General features: G+C 41.3%; 1 protein-coding gene across 6 annotated transcripts in view; it reads left to right on the top strand.

The window, feature by feature from the left end:
* The window catches only part of fmn2a (formin 2a), a 57045-nt gene that overhangs the window by 16645 nt on the left and 20314 nt on the right, over positions 1–20086 (top strand). For 5 of the 6 annotated variants that reach the window (XM_061836320.1, XM_061836321.1, XM_061836322.1 and 2 more), the window contains exons 8-14: positions 6115–6176; positions 10978–11069; positions 11147–11276; positions 11386–11532; positions 12282–12341; positions 12977–13097; positions 16590–16682. In XM_061836320.1, coding sequence (XP_061692304.1) covers positions 6115–6176; positions 10978–11069; positions 11147–11276; positions 11386–11532; positions 12282–12341; positions 12977–13097; positions 16590–16682 — 705 coding nt within the window. Of the gene's footprint in view, positions 1–635; positions 877–6114; positions 6177–10977; positions 11070–11146; positions 11277–11385; positions 11533–12281; positions 12342–12976; positions 13098–16589; positions 16683–20086 lie in introns of those variants that run through there. The other variant, XM_061836325.1, reaches the window with a different exon arrangement.

Below are 20086 nucleotides of genomic sequence, written 5' to 3'. Positions count from 1 at the left end.
TGGCTCCGTAAGAAGCATATCAAGGTTCTGGTGTGGCCTATCCAGTCTCCAGACCTAAACCCAATAGAAAATCTTTGGAGGGAGCTGAAACTCGGGTGTTTCTCAGCGACAGCCCAGAAACCTGTCTAGTCTACAGAAGATCTGTGTGGAGGAGTGGGCCAAAATCCATCCTGCAGTGTGCAAACCTGGTGAACAACTACATGAAACTTTTGACCTCTGTAATTGCAAAGAAAGGCTACTGTACCAAATATTAACATTGGTTTTCTCAGGTGTTCAAATACTTATCTGCAGCTGTATCACACAAATAAATGGTTGAAAAAAATCAAACATTCTGATTTCCGGATTTTTCTTTTTAGATCATCTCTCTCACAGTGGTCATGCACCTACGATGAAAATTTCAGACCCCTCCATGATTTCTAAGTGGGAGAACTTGTTATACAGCAGGGTGTTCAAATACTTATTTTCTTCACTGTATAACCTATTCCCAATTGATCAAAATAAGAGAGAAATGCAATGCATTCCTTAGTGATATTGAAGGTCTTAGCAGCCATGCAAGTCTCAAAATACAAGTTGGGTTACTATGGATATTTGTTTGCTACTCACAAATCTAATTTTTTTTGTCTTTCTATTCTCAGAGAGTCTTAAAATCTCAACTGTGGATATATTTTGTGCACTTTTGTCATGGCATAAGATGCCACAGGATGGCGCCAAAGCCCTGGTAAATCAGAAAGTAGTCATTGGAGTGTGGGAAGGAGAAAATATTTATTCTGCATGTACAATACATGCACACTTTGGGTGCATTAAAAAAAATAAAAACATCAAGAAAAACCAATTAATGTAGCATCACAGAACAAACCAATAAAGTCATTCCTGTCTCGGTCCTCCCACCATTTTGTGATTTTTATTTTGTTTCTGGCCCCGCTAACAACCACACGACTGTTTTTCTCCGACTTGTGACCATGTTGTTGAGCAGCCTTTTGTCAAAGTGATGTAACTTGGGAGATGATGATGAGAAAAGGCTGTCTTCCTGTTTTAGTTTGTCTCTGATTGCTCTGGCGTCGTCACTCATCGGCGTGTCCAAACACTCGCGGTCGTCAAAGAAACCTCGCTCTGCGGTGAAGCTCTTTCCTCATTGTGACGCCTTCATCAAAATCATTAAAAAAAAAATTGAATAGTGAAAAAATTATAGGTTTTGTAATCCACTCTAAGGTGTATTTTTTTGTCCTTGGAGCATTCGGGGAAGGTTTCACTCTTTTGTAATTCGTGTTTGAACGAAGGCGCATCACAAGTCGGTGCTGGAGGGCATGTGTGGGCCACGCTCGTTAGCGCTGTCATTTATCTGCAATGTTAGGACAACTTTTACCTTAACCCACCATTAGCTGTAATCGAAAACTTCAGTGTGTCATGTAGGGTGAGATGAGAGAAAGGATATAAGGGCTTTGGTGAGGTGGTGCTTAGTCAGACTTAAACAATGAGGCTTGCATACTACAGTCACTGTGATTTGACAGGCGCGTATGCGCCCGCGCACCATCGCACTCGCAAATCTGTACAGTCGAGCACAAAAAATAACGTGCGTGAAAATTGTTACGAGTAGAAAAACATGGATATTATAAGACGTCGCTTATTTTGTGTAGTCTTGCGCACTTGTTGCACACTCCCAGCACACTTTAAGACCGATCCAGCGCAGTAAACGACAGCCTGATGACTTTTATTTATTTATTTTTAACACCGGAGCTGCTGCTCAGCCTACTTCTACTTCCTAGTTTACCTGACACCGCCCCCTCCGCTCTTAAAGGGATACACTCATAATTACAAACAGAACACACACCCGCAACTTTATATCTGCGGGCATGACTATTGGACCACACCCGCAACTTTATATCTGCGAGCATGACTGGTGGACCATACCCGTGCATTTTTCAAATGTGAGTGACTGGTAGTACAACCACATAACTGGCAAATGAGTGTATTCTAAATAGTTGGGGCCTTAACGTGTTTAATGCTATTTGCGAAGGAGACTTAAATAGTTAGTTATATTGCAGCTTCCCCATGAGAAAGGGTTGGATGGGTTGGTGGCTATGCTGATTAAATGGCTTGATTGATATGATCCGATGACATTGAGCGGTTGATGAATGGATAGATTGGTGGGAATAGATGAACGGGATTGGATGTTATGGATGAGGATCAAATCCCCAATCATTACTGTAAGAATGGATGGATGGACAATGGGGAAAAAATGGTGCCTGGATAAAGGGATGAATGACTTTAAGGACATTTGTTCCATGCAATTGACGTATGGGCCACTGATCAATACCTCAAAAGATTTCATTCAGAAAATAAATGTTCCACGGCTCCAGTTAGGTCAAACAACAAAATTGATTTTGATATTGGGATGTATGCCACAGTTATTTCAAAACAAAATCAAATGAAAACATTGTAAACTAATACCATACTATTTGATTTAATCAGTCAGAAAATCTTTCCAACTTGTATTTCAGGCCCTTCTCAAGAATGTAACTTTATCCTGAACTTCATGAGACGGGAAATGTTACCCTGCTTCACATACTTGTGTAATTGTCTTTTTTGATGCTATAAATCATGCGTTTTATTTCCTGATGATAAAGAAGGCGCCGGCTGTCATCGTTTCAACATCTCCACAGGAAAACAACCTCTGAATCACCCGTTCAGACGCTCCCTTGTGTGCGTCGGCGCTGTTGCTCAGTGACCGGTCAACATATGGCTGTTGTTGTTTGTTGTCTCGTGTCCACCGGCCCGAGAGATGGTGGCTGATGTCTGATTTCAACGTGGCGGCCGGTCTGTGTTGCAATCTTTTAAAACTTGCCTTCATCGAAAACAGCCTGCCAGATTCTGATTCCGTTTGAATGAAAACCAAATGGTTTGCGGGGAAGCAAGCGAGAAGCGGGGCAACAAATAATAACTCCCTTATTTGTGAGTGACAAGATAAACTATGATTTTGGTTCGCTCAGACTCTTAAGGAGAACGATATGGCATATATAAATGCGAAAGACATTCAGCAGATCTGATTGTATCAGTTCTGTGAGGCTCTTTTCTTACAGTGGGTACTGCAATACTGCCTCAGCACAATCCTGAATCTTTGATTTTTTTAAAAATAAACTTTCACAAAATGATTTTAATTATATTATTAATCATTCATTCCAAGCGGTCACCCTTATAAAACCAATGTTTTAAATGGGGATATATTATTCCTTTTTTCCACAAATTAAAACAGTTCCCTGTGATATTACAGATAAGTTCCATGTTTTACAGTTACTTGTCCATAAAATAGGGCTGTTCCCATAAGCACAGCCAAAACAACAGTAAGAACATCTGCAACATTCTGAAAGAAAACTTGCACAAGCACAGGGAGAACATGCAAACTCCACAGAGGCAGGGCCGGAATTTGAACCCCGGTCCTCAGGACTGTGAGGCAGAAAAGTACAATTTATTCAAAATGTTATTAGAGTAAATGTAGCGTGTACCAACCTACGTACCGCTGCACCTTGTTCCATTTACACCCCTGACACCTTGCACAAGAAAACACGGGGTTTCATAAGTGACACGATGAAATACTGTATACAATGTTGTATTGGTGTTCATTGTGCTGCGATTATGCACAGCGGGACTACACAACGACCTCAACACCGCAGACCCCGGGGCTGTGTTTGTCTTTAAACATTTACTTTCAAAGGATTAATGCTCGTGGGCGCCTCAGTCCTCGCGCCTAGACAAAAAGGCGACACCAGGAATTCAAACACATGAGTTCAAACACACGTCAGTGTAGCACTGACACATTTGTAAGACCTCCGTATTTATGTTGTACTTTGCAGCCCCTTTCTCCAGCTATCGCAACGAGAGCTGATGAATATGAAAGTGGCCTCATGCGATGGGCTGGGCAATGTGGAGGGTATTAAAGCTGTTGTTTTCCCCTCCAGCTTCAAACCACAGCATAGCTCTCAGCTATAATAAGGCGAAACATTATGGGAAAATAACTTTTATTGCTTATTTACAATGAGTTGCATCTCTGGCGTCCCTTTCCAACCAAGTGTGAATTTAAGCCATATAAATCTTTTATTTGCCACGTTCTGAAAATGTATGAGACATTATGCACTTCCATCCAGTTGCAATGGAGCAGGTTTTTTAAAAAAATATATAAATAATAGCCACCTTCACATAAGTATTGGCCAGGTTGGGTGACGATCCAGAGCCACTTTCCACCTTAGAGTTAAATTAGCGGTGGCTTCAGGTGAGCAGAATTCGTTTGCTGTCTGAACACAGGGTTACACGCAATCTCAGGTGAGTAGAAATGCACAGTCTTGTTGGATGCAAAGATTAGCATTCGCGAACAGCTTTTCCTTCTGATAAATGACACTGAAAACCCAGCTGATCCCGTAAATCGCAAAAAACTGTACATGATTGCCGATACTGTAAGTACTAGAAGATGGTGTCAAACCACTGCTGCTTTTTGAAATGAAGATCCTGAACTCACTTTAACATGGTTTATTGGTAGAAAGTGACACAAGACGGTGATAAAGCACTACGTTTGTCTAAATGACGCTCTCAATTCATCCAGATTTGATAAGTACAAGATAAGCAAGCACTATTTTTGGCTGCATAAAGTGGGTCATCTTCAAAATAGTTCCTGGGCACCAAGATGCCAGTCTAGCATTACTTTTGTCTCAATTAAGCTGCTCAACTTACTTCAGTGTAGTACTGGACATGTATGAGGGCAGCAGAACAGCGGTGAGATGTGCCGTTGGTGTCAAGAATTTATGGAGGAGGTGGGACTGCATCAGGGTTCCGCGCTGAGCCCCTTCCTGTTTGCGGTAGTAATGGATAGGCTGACAGACGAGGTTAGACTGAATTCCCCTTGGACCATGATTTTCGCAGATGATGTTGTGATCTGCAGTGAAAGCAGGGAACAGGCGGAGGAACAGTTGGAAAGATGGAGGTACGAGGAATTAAGATTAGCTGAAGTAAAACAGAGTATATGTGCATGAATGAGAGGGGCGGAGCAGGAAGAGTGGAGTTCGAGGGAGGAGAGATAGCGTGGGTGGACGACTTCAAATACAAGGGTTCAACAATCCAGAGCAATGGAGAGTGTGGTAAGGAAGTGAAGAAACGGGTCCAAGCGGGGTGGAACAGTTGGCGGAAGGTGTTTGGTGTTCTATGTGACAGCAGAGTATCCACCAGGATGAAGGGCAAAATTGATAAAAGAGTAGTGAGGCCGGCCATGGTGTACGGATTAGAGACGGTGGCTATGAAGAAACACCAGGAAGCAGAACTGGAGGTAGCAGAAATGAAGATGCTAGGATAGGATTGTGAATAAAACGAATAAATAATAAAAAATAAAAACGTTCGGATTAGAAATGAGCTAATTCGAGGGACAGCCAAAGTTGGATGTTTTGGAGACAAGGTTAGAGTGAGCAAACTTCGATGGTTTGGACATGTTCAGAGGCGAGAGAGTGAGTATGTTGGTCGAAGGGTGCTGAGGATGGAGCTCCCAGATCTCTAATGCAGTCCCACCTCCAGGTTAAATTCTTTTGACACACCTACGGCACATCTCACCACTGTTCTGCTGTCCTCATACTTAACCTTTGACCTGGGCTTCTGTAAATTAAGACAGTTGTGGCTTGCAATAGACGCCATGCATTTTAGCTTCTTTTATTACGTGGGAAATGATCCCTAACTTTGAACTTTCTTTTACTCACTCGTTAGCCCGAGAATCGGAATCATCATTATTGGCTAAGTATGTTAAAACACACAAGGAATTTAGTGTCCAGTAGTTAGAGCCTCTCTAGTATAACAACAGAAAGCCACTATGATAAAATATACATTTCAATCATAAAAACATGTATATGAAAAGATTTCAGCAATGAGGCTATCAAAAATGGGGTAGTCAACTTCTGTTCTTGCTAAAATTAGCCCATTTCTTTTGACAAACATGGTCACATTAAGACAGCTAGAAATAGTTTTGAACTGTAAAAATATTACATTATCGTATTTTGTTATAATACACTGATTTATTTGTGGTATGTGCCAAAAATGGTCCGGCCCTTGCACGGTTTTAACACCCTCTCCTTCCCCCTTCCTCAGCCGTTCTCAATGTGGACAGCACAGTTGTGGATCTGGAGACCCTGCAAGCTCTTTATGAGAACGTGAGTATCAAAAGCATCAGGGAGGGTCACAGTTGCACCGAAAATGTTGAATGTTGTTTTTATCTTGAAGGGAAAAATGAAGGAGTCTCTCACAGACTGCGTTTTGTGTCATCAATTTCAAGCAATAAATATATTTGCACTTTCAAGCCAGAGCGAAGATACATAAATATACAAAGCTGAGCAAAAAAGGCCACACGCCAAGACTTTTAAGCAGTTTTTCCTCCTCCTTTCCACTTAGCTTTTATTTTGAAACTGCCCTTTGCGGCAAACGGTAAGACATGCTTGCACGTTTCATGCTGCCTACATAAATAAATGGGCTATTTTATGACAGAAGGAAACTTGAGAAGGATTTGGTGAGATTGTGATTCATTGCTCTTCAAAGCAGGCGTCCGTCAGCTGTTAGCGTTGCTTTATTTGAATTGCGAAACCACAATTCACACAATAGCAGTCCTTCAAAAGCGAAAAGCTGAACTTATGTCTAAAAAAAAAAAAAAAAAAGGCTGCTGTTTCCAGAATCAAGCGTCATGTTATTCCACTCGACGCCATTCCAACGTGAAGAGATTTTTCACTTCAGATTTGGAGTTTCCTGCCTCCCTGTAAAGGGTTGAACTAAAGGACATGGGCATTAAGTACCAAAGCAAAGCGGTGAGCCAGAAACCATGTGATGAAAGGAGTGGGTCTGAATTAGGGAGTGATGATTTTACACGGTAAACGTTTTTATCATGCTGGACCTGATCGACTTCATTCAGTTTTGCTCTGGGAGAGGGCTCGTCTTCCCTCAAAGCGCCGTTGTTTGACGAAACTTCCCAAACGCGTTGTAGCTTCATAATATTTGCACAAAAGCACGTTTCGATGTTCTGACAATAAAAGTGTACCTTGTATTCTGTTCAACGGGCGCTCTCTTGCAACTAGTAGATAACCATCGGGAATCCACACAATATTTGGGAGGATCTAAGAATGAGCATGTTAATTTTAAGATGTTGTGAAAACACTTGGACTTGGTTAACGGCTGAGGCCGTACATACATTCTCGCATGTAGTCTGCCTTTTGCCCAAAAGTTAGCTGGGATATAGGCTCCAGCATTCCCACAGCCTTTGTGTGGATAAGCGGCTTGAAAAACAGAATGGAAAGGAATATTTGAAACTTGTCTTTTAATTGAAATGTATCGCGTCAACACAGAGTTACCTTGAAGTAACTACTGAGACATGCTTTACATTATACATACTGTTCGACTTGACTCTCAGGTGCTTTCAACAAGTAGGCTTTTGTCTTGCCCATAATTGTGACAAGCTGCCCTGTTTCCGCTACTTAAAAGCTGTGCTGAACTCAAATTGAAAGGGATTAAATGCTGCTATCATGTGTTTTTTATTGCAAAAAAAAAAAAAAAAAATTGAAAGTCCATTTGCAACTGTGCCTCTACTTTTTGTTTCCACTTTGCTCGAGCGGCGGTGTTGCTGAAGCTCTCTCGTGACACAAAAAAAATATAGACCAAGTGACAGCGCATGACTCGGAAAAAGTTATAAGTTGGGGTATTTGTAAGTAGGGATGTCCCGATATAACTTTCCCTTCCCATATGATGCTCACATTGCAGTCTTGAGTATTGACTGATACTGATATGGATCTGATCGTACCAGATCAACACAAATCATTCATTCATTTTCTGTACCACTTATCCTCACTAGGGTCGTGGGTGTGTAGGAGCCTAACGCAGTTATCTTTGGATAAGAGTTAGGGTATGCCCTTAAGTGGTTGCTAGACAATCTCAGGGCACCTATAAACAACTATTCGCAGTCACATTCTCATCTACGGGCAAATTAGAGTATTCACTTAGCCTACCATCCATTTTTTTGGGAGGGCTGTGGTAGGAAACTAGAGTACCCAGAGAGAAAACTCACAGGCACGGGGAGAACACATAAACTTCACAGAGGTGAGGGTGATTTTGACTGGAGAAGTGATCATGGACTTCAGGAAGCGTCGTTTTCCACAGGAGCTGTTGAGGCAGTCCAACACAGCAGTTATTGAATCAGTCCTGCGTTCATACAGTCCCGTTTTTGGTTTTGTCCTGCTGCAAAAAAGGACAAATTATAAAGGACAAGGACTGCAACACACAGTCAATGATAGCAAAAACTAATGTATCTAATTCTTACCCACTCTTGAGGACTTCCATGCCGCCAGAACTAAGACAAGGGCATGCAAAATCCTCTTGGACACGCCACATCCTAGCCGCCACCACTTCCACCTCCTTCCCTTGAGTAGACAATGCAAACCAAAACCAGCAAACATTCCAACAGCTTTTTTCCTCTTGGCATCAACCACTTAAACAGTTGACTTAAAATTATGTTGTAACATGCTGACAATTTTGCACGTCATTGTTGAGACACGACTTTATTCGTGTATTCCCTGTTGTAGTCTTGTGGACTTTGAACCATTTTCCTATGTTGTTGACCAATAGTGGCCAATCCTGCTTGACAACTGTCTGCACCATTTGCACAACTGTCAATGTTTATCCCATTACTAGTCACGTTCAAAAGCTGAAATTTCTTTTGGACTCAGCACTATTAGTGCACCTTACAGGTGACCTTTCGTTGGTCAATAACTCTGTTGTAGTAGTAGTAGTTTTATGTCCTAAACTCATATTTTGTCATAGCCTGTCTGTTGTCCTACTATAGCGGCTTCCATCCAACAACCAGATTCCTCTTTTTTAAAGATGATTCTGATGACACTATTTTTTCAATTGCATAAATTAGAAAATCCTGAAAAAAAATCAACAAATCCAATAAATATAATATATATTTTTACAGTTCAAAATAATCACCTTTTAAACATGAATATTGTACAACTGAATAGAATAAATAAAATAGAAGTGCTGGAATGGACAGCTATACAAACTGTCCATTCCAGACTTTGTTCCTCTTGGAGAATAAGTTGGGACTTTGGTGTGACCTGGTGGCATTTTAGGGTTTTTACATAAAGAGCAGAAAACATGTGGAGTATGTGACGCTGTCAGGTTCAATTGGTGAATTCATGAATAGCGAACCGCAAATGGCGGGTGTTCACGGTGTATTGCTGATGTTGATCACAGGAACAAGACAAGCTGCCGTTCTGAACCGACGTGTCAAGAGTCTCCTCTAACCTCTCAACCGCTCACCCCACGATTTGGAAGCCCTCTCGCCCCTTCTCCTCCCCCTCCCCTTCGCTGCCTTGGGCTGTGTTATTGAGTCGAGGAGCCAAATTGTTTCCCTTTTGTATTGCGAGACTCCATCCTGTCTGTGGGTCTCCAGACCCCTAAACCACAGTTGGCAGCACAGTCAGCCTGTCTTGAGGAATGCGAGGGGGCTTCTAATGGTTACGCCCTTGCTTGCTTCGTGAAAGAAGGCTGCTCTCCCTCACGTTCCTCGGCTCGCACACAAACACGCTCGCAAACAAACTTAATTCGAGCACATAGGGATTTTCACCCCCCCCCCTTTTTTTCTTCTTTCTGCGGGCGTAGAGTCGCTCAGTCTGCGATCTTGCGGATTATCGTTGCTCCTGTGCTTTGAACAATAAGCCATTAAAAGGGGGTCGCAGTGATAGTGGGACACAGCTCCCTCCCTTGCAATATCACAAGCCGTAATCTGGGCCCAGACTGGCTGTCTGAAGCTTAGACTGCCGACGGTAGCTAAATGTCACGCAGGTCAGTCAGAACCGCAGCACCTCTTGTGCAATCTTTTCATGATTACCTCTTCATTTTCCTCATAGCGTGTGGCTCCTGATGTCTTTGTCTATGACATTATATCTCCGCTCATTTGGAAAGTATTCTTTGCACTTCAGTGCACGGAGACTCTCATAAACGAGAAACTGAGTGACATAAATGAGAGAATTAGCCATAGTCAGCTCCCTTTGGCCAGAACTAGAAAAGCGGATAATGAATACCATTTGGCGCGCTACTGCTCGAAATCTGGCATCACGAATATCATCCTGCATTCCTTTGCATTTGATATTGCACATGGGACTGAATTTCCCATGCTAACAACTGTTGCAACATGCCCTTGCAATTCAAGGATCACACGCTAATGCCTACTTGTCCCCAATTACACCAAACACTGCTGGGCTGTGCTGCCACCCTTTGAAATGGATCTGCTTTGTATTAAATATATTTACACTTGAAAACGTCTCGAGAGGAGGGCGAATGAGAGCTCGCCCTCTCCCAAAGAAGGCAACGGTGTTCAGAATACTAATCGGGACCCTCGGCACGTTTGATGCTCATGTTTGATGCCCGCCAATGATCCACACCGAAGGTCCTCCAGCTCTGGGGATCTACGGACAATTGGGGGAGCAGCACCATTTACATTTGTCCGGATCCATCATAATAATCAACAACTGTTACGGCGGAACTGTGGAACTGACAGAATAAAGCTTTTATTGTGTCCTTGAATTATATCAGTTGTGCTTGTAATATCCAAGATCACATGATGTGGTCAAGGGTTAGAAAGGGAATGGCATACAGTGTTCATCCCCGTATTGCATATTTTAAAATCTGTTTTATGCCTTTTTGAAATGTTAGAAAAGCATCATGTTCTGGCGTAATTTTGTTTCCACACTTTTTCCATTTTTTTTTAGGGCTTTAGGAGTAGTATATCGACGAGTCAACCATCCATGACACAGTTTCTTAGTTCCATCTTAGTTCCAAAACCATAAATTTGTTAACCCTCGGTGTCAATAATCTTGTCTAGTCCCAATAGTCCCCCTTAACTTTGAATCCCTTTTGCCTTGAAGAAATTTACAGTTAAGTGGAAAAAAATGTATATTTTCCACCAATTAGCGAGCCCAAAACGATGAGTTGGAGAGCATCACAAAACAGATGAAGTCGGCGCAAGGAAAGGAGGACGCAAAGCCGCTGGATAAGCCGGAGCAGTAAGTCTAGAGCGCGCTACTAGCTAGTTGGAGTCGTCTCAGTGAATGAAAGTGAACATCCTTCATCCTTTCGTCAGGTTTCTGTTGCAGTTATCTGAGATCCCCAACTTTTCTGAAAGGGTTTTCTGCATCCTTTTCCAGTCCACTTTCTCCGAATGCATCACCTCAATTGCCCGTAAAATGGAAATCCTCCAAAAAACATGTAAGGTAAGTCACCATAATCTTTTATACATATCTATATTTTTAGCATGAGCATCCCTGACTTATATATTAGTGCGTTTGTGTGTGTGTGTGTGTGTGTGTGTGTGTCTTTCAGTCTCTTCAGAATGGCAAGTGTGTATTGCAGGTTCTAGGCCTGGTTTTGGCTTTCGGGAACTTCATGAACGGAGGTAATCGAACCCGGGGGCAGGCCGACGGCTTCACCTTGGACATTCTGCCCAAGCTCAAGGATGTAAAGAGCAGCGTAAGTGATTAAAAGAAAAGCTTAAGTAATGTTTTCATGTTACGGTGGAACATCCAAAATTAAACTGCAACTCAAAAGCTTTACTATTTGAAGTTCATTTGGAGTTTTTATTTTTGTTTTAGGTTGATTTAACTCTGTTAACCGCTTAAAACGTAGTGCTTCAGGGACTCCAAAATGTAACTTTGGATGTGCATATGTTTTGTGATCAATTTTGTGCATGGAATAATTGTCATTATTTCTTATGGGAAAGTCTTTTGAAATGAGAAGGAGATATTGTGTTCAGTCTTAAAGATTCCCCGCTGCATATAAAAATAGTGCAGAGAGTAATCGGAAAGTCTTGACCTCCAGTGACTCCACAGACCTGGGATTAGAGTCCGGTCTTGGAACTTCTGGTCCGCATGAGCTGCAGAGCTTTGGAGGAGAGGCCATTGTGTTTACTCTTCTCGCTCAATATCACACTGGTCCCAGTCTGCCCTTGGCAGCGCCATATAAGGCCATGATGCTTTGCGCTGTACTGGAGGTGGACCAAGCGTTGCATCCATAAAGAACATCCCCCTCTGAATTATGACAGCCAGCCAAGCGTGTTGTTACATTGTTCCCCTAATGTCATGATTGATGCTCCCCTTCTAAGGCTGCTGTTTCTATTTTTGTGTACCCACGCACAAATTGAAACGTTCTGCTCTGAGATGATTAGATTAATAAATAAAGGGATTTGGGTTTATTTATTTAGCTCTTTTCCTTTCTTTCAGGATAACTCCCAGAGTCTTTTGTCCTACGTTGTTGCTTACTATCTGAGGCACTTTGATGAGGTATGTTTTCATTTCTGTTTATTTGAATCACTTTTCCGTTTGGGTCCGATTCCCTCAGAAATCCTTCCAGAGCCCCCTTTTCATCTCCTCTCTTGCCAGAGGATACAATGACTTATCCTTTATCAAATTATTTATTTTTCTTTTCCGTATATACGGCAGACTGAAATCTCTCTCCCCTCCTCTTCTGGCTGGCTCGTGATTTTCTGTCTGTGTTTCACTCTTCATCTCTCGGCCTGGGTTCGTTCAAACTGGTCGTCCGTTCGCTGGCACGGCATCTAACGGGGCTGGTGTAAATAATTAGTTTTCGCCAGATGAGATGAACTCAGCCCAGAGTCGTGCCTGCCAAAATCAACCTACATTACATGCTCGTAGCACTTATAATGGCCTCGGAGCGACAGTGATGGAGAGAATTGTGATGCTTTTTTCCCCCCTAATGTGCCCTGCTCAAATGGTTCTAAATGTGTTGTTAAATCAAACATATCTTTTTAGGATTATTTGCTTTGTTCGTATGTAAGGGCCACGCAAGACATTTGTATCAATCTGGCTCAGTGTTTGTAATTTATACCAGAGAGGCCTTCCCAAAGTCAAGAGGCATGAGGTCTTTCTCTACACGAATGTGTGTTTTTTTTCTCCAGAACGCTGGAAGAGAGACGTGTGCCTACCCGCTACCTGAGCCACATGACCTTTTCCAGGCATCCCAGATGAAGTTTGAAGACTTTCAAAAAGATCTACGCAAGCTGCGGAGGGACCTGACAGGTAAGGTCACCCAACCTCACGCCGCAGAACTACTGAACACCCTGGGCATGCGCTTGTCGCCTGCGTTTTCCCCAGCTGCTTAACTTGACCCTGAGGTGTTATTTGTTTATGGGCAACGTGTAAGGAAACATGTGGAGCCATGAATTGTGCACGAGGACTTTAACATAACTTCTCAGTCGGAAACGGAAACTAATTTTCTCAAAAGCCGAGCATGCTACGGCCGCGGTCAGATTGGCGGAGGTGTGTCAACTGCGAGATAACATCTGGTTGTTGTCGAGACAACAAGCAGAAACAGATGTGAGTGGTGCAGGGCCGGACCCCCATGAGTTCACTAGAGCTGCTCATGAAATGGAGATCAGTGTAAGTGATGGCGGTGCCCATTTTACTTTCACCCAGTGTACACTTGTGAATAAATTTGCTGAAAATTTAAGGTGTGGACATGTAGTTGCAACATTTTGCTACACCTGGCACAAAAACAGTAGACAGACTATGCAGAAAATTCAAAATGTTTAAATTATGGAACAAATTTTTCAAATAACCCAAGGTACACATAGCTAACAAACCCTAAAAATACTATACACTTTTCATCTGACAGCTCACAATCTTTAGGGTTTCACAACAAAGTATCATGGTTGCTTGACATTGGTGTGACATACAGTAGGACTACATTCTGTCCCACTCAGACATGTTTCTCTAATGTAGCCTAATAATACATACTTATTGAGACCCAAAAATATTTAGTATGTAAATATGTCATGGTTGTTGTCCTTTGTAGTGATACAGTACACAGTAGTGTTCAAAATAACAGCAGTCCAATGTGACCAACCAGATGAATGGATATTTTCAGTACAGTATACTTTTTGTAAGGTCAACAGCAGACAGCTATTTTTTTTTTAAAACTTGGATTAATCTGGTTAGTCACATTGGACTGCTATTATTTTCAACATTACTCTAGGCTTACATTGCATCATAATCAGACAAAATCAAAATACAGTATTGGAAAGGGCAAATGGCTATGAGTAGATTTATAGTCACATAGCGTGGCATCTAAAAAAAAACACATGGCACATATCATGGGAAACTCAACAATTTTTAGGGTGTTACTACAAATTCTCAGTTGTTTTACTTTGTAGTGATGTACTACATTACTAAATAGCAGAAAACGTTTCTTTCATGTCGCGAAACAAAAATATTTGCTGATGGCCATTTGCAAGATAGCGGTTCCCTTAGCTGACTTTTTAGGTGCTGGTTTCTGCTCAATTTGCACTCAGTACCTCAGTCACAATAACCCTGTGAATGACCCCCGTCACCCTAATTTCTAATGCCTTGAAAACTAGTACAGAAATGTGATGGATGGATAATCCGGGGATTGTGATTGATCTGGGACAGGGGAAGGTACGGGATGCAATAGTCTTACATTATCATCATCATCATCAATGCAGGCAAATAACAAATACAGTACAAAAGCACGATAAAGTGTCACCCATCACCTGTTTTTTTTTTTTTTTTTTTTTTTTTTTAAATGTTGTACACATGAAGTTGGCCCTTGTTCTCAGTGGCATATTTCCAATTTCCTAGCAGTCTGACTGCACCGGAATCCTCAAAAATTTTGCTAAAGCGTCCAAATGCATTTTTCCAACGTGTCGTACCTTTACTCCTCACTGCGGAAGACCATTATATCTGGGCATTTCTCCAATATGCTGTGATGTCTTATTCACCTATAGCTCTAAATTCATTTTGTTGTTGGCAACCGCATCTCTCCTCATGTTTGAGGCAATTGCCGTTTGTGGTTACAAAAGATACCTCCATCTGGTTAGATATTCCATCATGAAACATGGAAAACTAGATCAAAATCTCTCTTCTACAAGGAAGTGAAAAACTAACGAATGAGGCTATTGGGAAAAAGGTCGTGAGCACTTTCCAAGTACTGACATGTCCATGGGCAGTTATAGATGTATTTTTGTCTGAATATTGTGTGAGTTTCTCTCTTCATCCAGTCCCCAAAGAAGGTTGTCTCTGGGATGTTTTATCCATCTTCACTGCTAAAACATTTAACTTGTGCAATCCAACGTTGCCAGATAATGTTAATTCAACATTGTAATTTGCAAGTCGTGAACGTTCAATCACTCATTTGGAGTGGAGGCGGCGGACTTGTCCATTACCCCCTCTGGACAACGTTGCCGCAAACTGTGGCACATAAAAACGTCATCACCTGCTCTTCTTGACCTGGTGTCCGCTGAGTTCTCTAACAGACCCGAATTTCCCAAAACCGAGGCTGGGGTGTTCCGATAAGTGCTTAATTGGCCTCAGTGAGTGATGTGAACGAGAGTATGGAGAAAATCATTGAGTCCCACTCAGAAAGGCGACATGGTTTTTGAATTTCATGCAAAAATACACTCACAAAATATGTACAGATGGCTTTACTAACCTTGTGAAATGAGTCATTTAAAAAATCAATGATTAGCTAGTCATTGAAAAAAAAAATACTCCTTGCATATGATTTTTATTTTTTTTTCAGATTAGATGGCAAATTTCTGAACATCAGAAGCTGGTGATTTATAGGCGAAATTAAGAATTTGCCATCAATTATTCTGGAGCCAACATCAAACACTTCTTTGCCTTGGTTGGAGGAATAACATTTCACCTCGTAAATTTCAAAATCTCAACAGTTGGTTGATTGTCATCACACAAACCTATTTTGACCAAATAAGAAGAAGAAAGTACGTTAGGGATGTTAGGATGTAATCTGTTTATCCTTACATCCATATTTTATCTATATCTTATTATCCTATTTATTATTTGAGTACTCAATCACTGCCCAACCGCCCCTAAAAAAAAAAAAAAAAAAATCACATTTTTCCATTGTATTTTTTTTCAACTACTAAAATGCATTTTATTCTAATTTCTGACAGCTGGACTTTTATCCTTGAACTGCATATGTTGGTACTGTGTATATGGTATAAACTGAGCTCAAACAAAATATGAAACAACAAAATCAGCCTTTGGTAAACTGTTAGCATTCGCAATTAGCATTAGTGTGCTAGCGATTCCCCTTTTAGGTTAAAAAAAAAAAAAAAGCTACCATTCAGCCCACTCATGCATGATTTTATACAGTTTGTACATTGCACATCTAATAGTGTCTTGAAAAGAACTTAGATGTCTGTACAAGTGGCCCAACACTGTGTGTCAGGAATAAATGTCAAATAAAACACTGATTGTGACAGTGTAAACATGATTCTGCGCCAAACTTTTTTTCTTAGTACTGGTGACCTACAGTATTTTTAAGATGACTTAGCCAAGTTATTTGATTACAAAAATAAATAAAAATAAAAATGACCCCTCAGAAATCTACTTTAGTACAGTTAGAAATAGGTTGCACCACTGCATTCTGGGTCATAAAATTGATGCTTGCAAGGAACCTGGAGCGGAACCTTTGAAACATGCGCTCTGCACTACATATGCTGACATGGCGATCATGTCTTTTTCTTTCAGCATGCTCCAAAGAGACAGAAAAAGTATGCAAGCTGTCCTCAGAAGACAACCTGCAACCCTTCAAGGACAAGATGGATGCATTTGTTATCCAAGGTGAGTTATTCTTATTTTGTCACATTTCAGAAATGCATCCACGGCCAAAATGTTTAATGAATACATAAGAATGCAGGCGGAAAGTCGATACAGTAAATACACCGGTGAAAATAGTCCATTATTAAGTGTAATTCAAGAGGGGAAAAAAAAACCTTTGACTCTCAAACATTGTGTACATTACGGTTATTCTTTTTGATGAATTACATATCCTGCTTAAAACATATTTTTCCTATTCTGAGTCAGTTTCATATGCTAGTATTCACATTATCTCAGTCGAAGCCAGCATGGTGGTGAGCACATTTCCTATAGGGATGTGGTTATGGGTTTGAATCTCTCTGCTGGCATAGGTTTTCTTCGTGTATGCTGAATTTGTCCAACTCATTCCAAGAACATGAATCTTAGATTTAAAGGTCAGGTGTCATGCCTAGAAACATTCTAAAATAGATATTGTAATGAAAAATACATATAACATTATTTACCTCAATGTCCATACGAAAAAATAAATATGAGCGGAGAGCACGGAAGTCTCATTCGACATTCAAGTGGTAGCCATATTGGCTGCATCCTCTGTCCGTGACGTCACACTGGGACCTTCACCATTGAAAACACGCTGTGCCACCGACTATGGGAGACGAACACGCCCCTTCTGACACGGAAGCTCTTTCGAAGAAGAGAACATCTCACGACCGAGTGAAGTGACTGGGGAAATATTGCCCTATCGGGCCATATTTAGATGATATGCGGATCATGGCCAAACTGTATGCAGCCAAACCGCCTCCCCATCCGATCCACCTCCGTGGCGGGTCCGCCAATCACGGCTTCGGCCGGGGTGGCACATCGACACATTGAGCACCCATGACTTGTGGATTATGCCCCCCCAACTATTATTTTATTTAGTAGCTGTATACACACCTACCTGTCATTTGGAACCCACGAAGCTCTCGTCCTTTGCACCCATGCAATCCATTTTTCACGACGAACCAGGTCTCTTGGAAATTTATGAAGGTTAAATCCATCCTCCCAACTGTTCGAACAATATCCAGCAATACAACGAGCCGGCATTTTGGCTAACACGGAGGAACAAAGAGCTACCTTCCCGCAGGTAAAACTAATAGAAATCTACGAGCCCGCCTGAGTGCGCCTCTGCGCTGTATGTCACTTCCTATTTCTTCTCAAAAACAAATCCCTCGAAGATTTTCATGGCCGGAGTTACAAAAATCCATATACGTCAAAATCATGTTTTGTGGTGGGCAAAAAAAAAAAGCAACTGATGGGTCCATACCAGCTGGCTGTTTTTCATTAATATACTAAACATCATGCATTTCATGACAGTGGACAGTTAATGATGGCTCTAAATTGTCTATAGATGTAAGTGTAAATGGTCTGTCTGTATATAAACCTGGTGGTTGATTTGGCAACACTTCCACAGCTTTCCCTTCCTCAAAGTCATCTCGGAGGTGCTCGGCTTACCTGTGACCGTATTGATAAGTGCGACAAAAAATGGATGGATAGAGTCAATCGGTGACAAAATTTTTGAAACACTTCACTTGGAGGCAATAACTGCAAATTGGAAACATGATAAAAAGAACCCTGTCACCTTGCGGGTCACCTTCTGATTAACCTCAAAAAATTACACAAGTTTAACTTATTTTTAAAGATGTGGATATATTAACCAATGGACTCCAGCTTTCAAAAAGAGGCTTGTAGACTGGGTGTCACATTTCAGATGTCAACAGTCTCACTGACTAGTGATTTTCCATTCCCATGGTTGCACATGGTTTTGCTTCAATACATGTTCAAATGACCCAGTATCTCTTGGAGAAATCAAAGATTAGAAGAAAAGTCTAAAAACCGAAAACAGATTTTTAAAACCATTTATTTTTTCAGTTCCTCCCTCGTGTCACTCTAAGCCCGCCATCAGATCTGCTGTCACATTGACAAAAACAACCAGAATGTTCAATAAATGTTCTAATGACCCAGTATCTCAGAGAGAAATCAAAGATTAGAGGAAAAGTCTAAAAACTGAAAACAGATTTTTTTTTTTCCCTACCTCCACCATGTAAGTCCAATTCTGCCATCAGAAGTGTTGTCAGTCTGACAAAAACAACCAGTCACAACCAGAATCTACTCTGAGACATCACAGTTCATCGCCAGATCAAAAAGATCTTCACCTGTCTGATAACTTCTGAAATCTGCAACCAAAGTGTAATAGCGAATTCTTTTGAGGTTCACCCCTGAAAGATGTTAAACTGATCATCCAATGACCAAAAGAGGTACAGTTCACTAAATATTCATCCACAAATGTACAATGTACACTAATGTTCCCCAGATGGATGCATCTTGGATTCCAATGGAACTTCTTCCATTGGGGTACAAAAGCAGACTTTATCAAGGCATTTACACATTAATTATGAAATGTGCATTCACAAGTACTAAGTTAACGTAGGCATTACTTGTATCCGAATTCAGGGTGCACCCCTGTTTTATTTCTTTTATCGGTACTCACTTTTTGTATTTGCACTCCCATTCTACAATAAACACTTCTTGTGTCCACCCCCTAACTCCACCTCCAATTGTCGTGGTAATGAAAGCTCTACATGGCATTGACCATGCAGTAGAATGGGCGGGGGTGAGCCCTGGCTCATTTACAACAGACAGGACCACCTCCTCAAAAATCTTCAATCCAGGATGAGGTTAAAAAAAACAAAATCAGTCTGTGCTATAATTGTCACGAGGCTGTTTATTTAAGTTCATGTTCCAATGAGGCATTATTTACATTTATGCTGCAGTGTTCAAATATTCTGAAGAGCTTTTTATGGCCCTGAAGGATTTCTGTGACGTGTCTTGCAAAACAAACATACAAAAAAAAAAAAAAAAACCTATAAAAAGAAATTTGAAGCAGCCTCAAATGGGGACAGCCATAACTATAACTCTGACATAACACGCTTTTAAACAGAGATTCAGAAGAATTGTGAAACATCTATTGTGTCCCTTTCGGTCCGCGATTGTGTGCAACAGCAGCAAAACACTGTACAACATTGTTTGCTGTGTGTTTTTACATAGCAATAAATGTACTTGCCTCCTGTTGGCTTTGACCCAGGCTACATTTAACTGAGTGTGACCAATCTCTCTCAAGGAACACGCCACGGGCTTCGCACCGATTGCTTTTGTATTCAAATGAGAATTTATAATATAGAGCATATGTGGCGATGAAGCTCGCTGTCTTGTTTTTTTTTTTTTTGGTTTTTTTTTCAAAGAAACTCTGCAGATGAAAGCTCCTGGCTCCACCCCGTTACTCCCCACCTCCTTGCTTCCCTCCGTCCCCTCTCTCGTCTGCTCCCTTTCTTTGCTGCGGAAAGAAATATGGGAGATCCCGCTTTGATTCACATGACAAGGCTTTTCCT

The sequence above is a fragment of the Syngnathoides biaculeatus genome, chromosome 12 (genome assembly GCF_019802595.1).
Source record: "Syngnathoides biaculeatus isolate LvHL_M chromosome 12, ASM1980259v1, whole genome shotgun sequence".
Taxonomy (NCBI): Eukaryota; Metazoa; Chordata; class Actinopteri; order Syngnathiformes; family Syngnathidae; genus Syngnathoides; species Syngnathoides biaculeatus.
This window is presented reverse-complemented; position numbering and strand designations above follow the sequence as displayed.